Genomic DNA, 2,782 nt, shown 5'->3' on the forward strand with positions numbered 1-2,782 from the left:
ATCAGATATATGAATGCACAAGTAGGTCCAACTTCATTTTCTCTGTGACACGAATACATATTTGAATCCTTCAATCTGAATCGACAAATTCATGGTATCTTTTGTGACCTTACACTCAGTATCTTGTTCATCATTACTGGTATTCTCAAGCAAGAAGAAATTTGTGAAGAAAGCATCTGATGGAAAGTTTTCAATCTTCGATAAACCTGCAATTGAGATTGAAATAATATTATACAAAAAATAAGGAAATAAAAGACTTTAAAAGTGCAAATAACAATTGACACCATGACAGGATATCATTCATGATATCCAATGACACAGCTAAGGATCGTATGTTCCAGTATAAATAGATTTTCGGACTTTCACAATGTTCAGGTTATCATTCTGTATATAGGTAAAGCAATAACACACATAATAACCCGCTGTGTACTACAAAATGATTAATAAAAATACCGAAGAGCGCGATTAATTGACGGATAAGATAATTTCATTTGAATATGTTTACATCGCGAAATTATCCAGTTTGCTATTCATTTTACATATCGCGACATTTCATTTTTGATAATCAAACACTCACAACAATCGGAATATTCGGCTATTATGGCCGACGAAAAGGCTCGAGAAGTTGCAATTGCCCTTTCATTCAATAAGGGCGCCGCGCTTCGGCGCGGTCGCCAATAAGGAATGTTTACCGTGGGCTCTGACGATGATTTACATTTAACGCCACTTTCTTCAGGTATCAAGCACCTATTTAACGTGCTCTTAAACCACGATTTCAATGTTAAATATTTTTATTCATGTTTGCCCCTTCTCAAATAGTAAAAAATTAATCGTTTCTGAAGCATAATTTGCCTAGTAACACCAACAGATATATGCCGTTTGATTAAATGCAATATTCATTGCATCTAAGGACCAGACTTTCCAGTTCCAGCACTTCCCGAAAAAAAAAAAAAAACAACAACAAGATAGTTGGAATTTTACATTAATTTATTTGTAGACCCGATCATATAGACATAAAATAATGAATGTCGGAAGAACTATCAGTACTGAGACGCTGCTTAGTGTGGACCAGCTGAACCCAAGGAATCAAATGAACCTTCAGATGAATCAAATGGACCTCGACCTATAAAATGATAAGAAAAAAAGAAATCATCGGATGAAATTGAGAATATTTAATAGAAACAGCTTTTGTCAACGAAAACGAAATTATGTGCAATGCTAAATTTGTCCAGAAAACCAGAAAAAGAAGACATGAGCCTTGAAAAAAAAGATAAATGAATCGAACTTTGGTGAAAAAATACTTGGTAAATATTCTAACTGTTACCAGAGCCGGAGGAGAAACATCTGTGAGACAGGAGAGTTCTACGATTGTTGAAGACCACGACCTTCACCCTACAGGTCAAAATTTTGGTGCGCTAAAAATAGATCAAATTGTTAAGAACATAAGTTCGGTGATTTAATTTAAAAAACAATATTGTCGTGTTTATGAAAAAGTTAAATTGTATGATTGCACTTAAATGAAAAGTATTAATTATGTGTTTAAATTCATTCCTACAGTATAATCAATGGTATTGTTTTTTTCCCCTAGTTCTTATCAAACCATCAAATCATTATCTTTTTTATAACAAATATAAGGAAACAATTAAGACGCTTTAAAAGCACTCACCCTTCCACCGGGTCTGTATTCTCGGACCTTCAACTTCATATTATAAAGGGTACCGTCTACGTGCTAGGTGGAAAAAAAGTTTATCAACAGTATGCATGTTTTACTGAATAAGTGAATCCCAATAAAAAAATGAGGATATTTTTAAAATGTCTAAACATTTCTAAAAGGCTTACATTTTAATTCATTGCACATAACAGAGATCAAAACAGGCCTGGCATTAAGATTTCGTAAATATATAACTTTCAAATTTTATCTATTAAGACACTGATACTAGTATTATTGAAACAGTTTGACTCCTTTTATCATTAATAAATTAAAAATAATAAAACCAGTTTCCAGAAGAAACAAGTTAAAAAGTTATATGTAACATACAGCAAACCTTTTGCCTAATCCTCCTAACATTGATCAGTACATAACCGGAGCCTATCTCGTCCAGGGCCCATCGAGCAATTTCATCATCAGTGTCGGGCAGAAGATGACTTGCCTCCGTCACGACTACCATGCAACATATCAGAAGAAAAACAAGCGCTAACTTTGACATGATTTCTTCTCAGGAAGTTGAATAACTGAGCTATCTATGCGGTCGAGTACAAGTATTTATAGGAACATGTGTTACAGGTATTTGGTTTGAGTCTCGTGGCTATACTGATGAATTACAGTTCAAAAGGTCATTCCGACAGCTCGTAGACATACCAGCACATGTACGACGGAACTGAAAAATGGAATTTTGATTATCTCATTAATCAAAAATGTACATGTTGTAGTCACAGATGTTTTCTTACTTTGCTTTGTTTTCTAACGCCTGTACGTATAGAGTTTCGAGATCCACATTATATTTCAAAATGTCGGATTGAGTTTTTCTATACTCACCAAAACGTCTTTGTCGCTTACCAAAAAATGCACATAAAAATGAAAATTCCAACGTATACGTCACATATGTGTGTGTGTGTTTTTGTTTTTGTTTTTTTTTTTGCACAATACCGTTTATTTTCAACAATGTGCATAACAAGTTGAAAATTGCTAGCAATAACTCTGGCATAAATGCGGGAAATCGACAAGCGAAACCCAATGTACACAACTTCATATGATGACTTATATCCACTTAAATTAATTTTC

The 2,782-nt window shown here is 33.8% G+C and overlaps 1 protein-coding gene across 1 annotated transcript; it reads right to left on the bottom strand.

Annotated features, from left to right (window-relative positions):
* Positions 1-959: 959 nt before the first annotated feature.
* On the bottom strand, positions 960-2,439 carry LOC132738926 (uncharacterized). Its single transcript, XM_060726546.1, has 4 exons — positions 2,046-2,439; positions 1,667-1,729; positions 1,325-1,415; positions 960-1,123 (listed from the first exon to the last, which is right to left on the bottom strand). The coding sequence occupies exons 1-4, from the start codon at positions 2,205-2,207 to the stop codon at positions 1,059-1,061; spliced, it is 381 nt and encodes a 126-aa protein (XP_060582529.1). The 5' UTR covers positions 2,208-2,439; the 3' UTR covers positions 960-1,058.
* Positions 2,440-2,782: the final 343 nt, after the last annotated feature.

This window comes from Ruditapes philippinarum, unplaced genomic scaffold (genome assembly GCF_026571515.1).
Source record: "Ruditapes philippinarum isolate M1 unplaced genomic scaffold, ASM2657151v2 ctg3002_1_1_1_1, whole genome shotgun sequence".
Classification (NCBI taxonomy): Eukaryota; Metazoa; Mollusca; class Bivalvia; order Venerida; family Veneridae; genus Ruditapes; species Ruditapes philippinarum.

Coding starts and splice junctions, on each gene's coding strand:
- LOC132738926 (XM_060726546.1), bottom strand. CDS start 2,207: ATGTCAAAGTTAGCGCTTGTTTTTCTTCTGATATGTTGCATGGTAGTC. Junction 1,730..2,045: donor TTAGGAGGATTAGGCAAAAG/GTTTGCTGTATG, acceptor TTTTCCACCTAG/CACGTAGACGGTACCCTTTA. Junction 1,124..1,324: donor ATGTTTCTCCTCCGGCTCTG/GTAACAGTTAGA, acceptor ATCATTTTATAG/GTCGAGGTCCATTTGATTCA.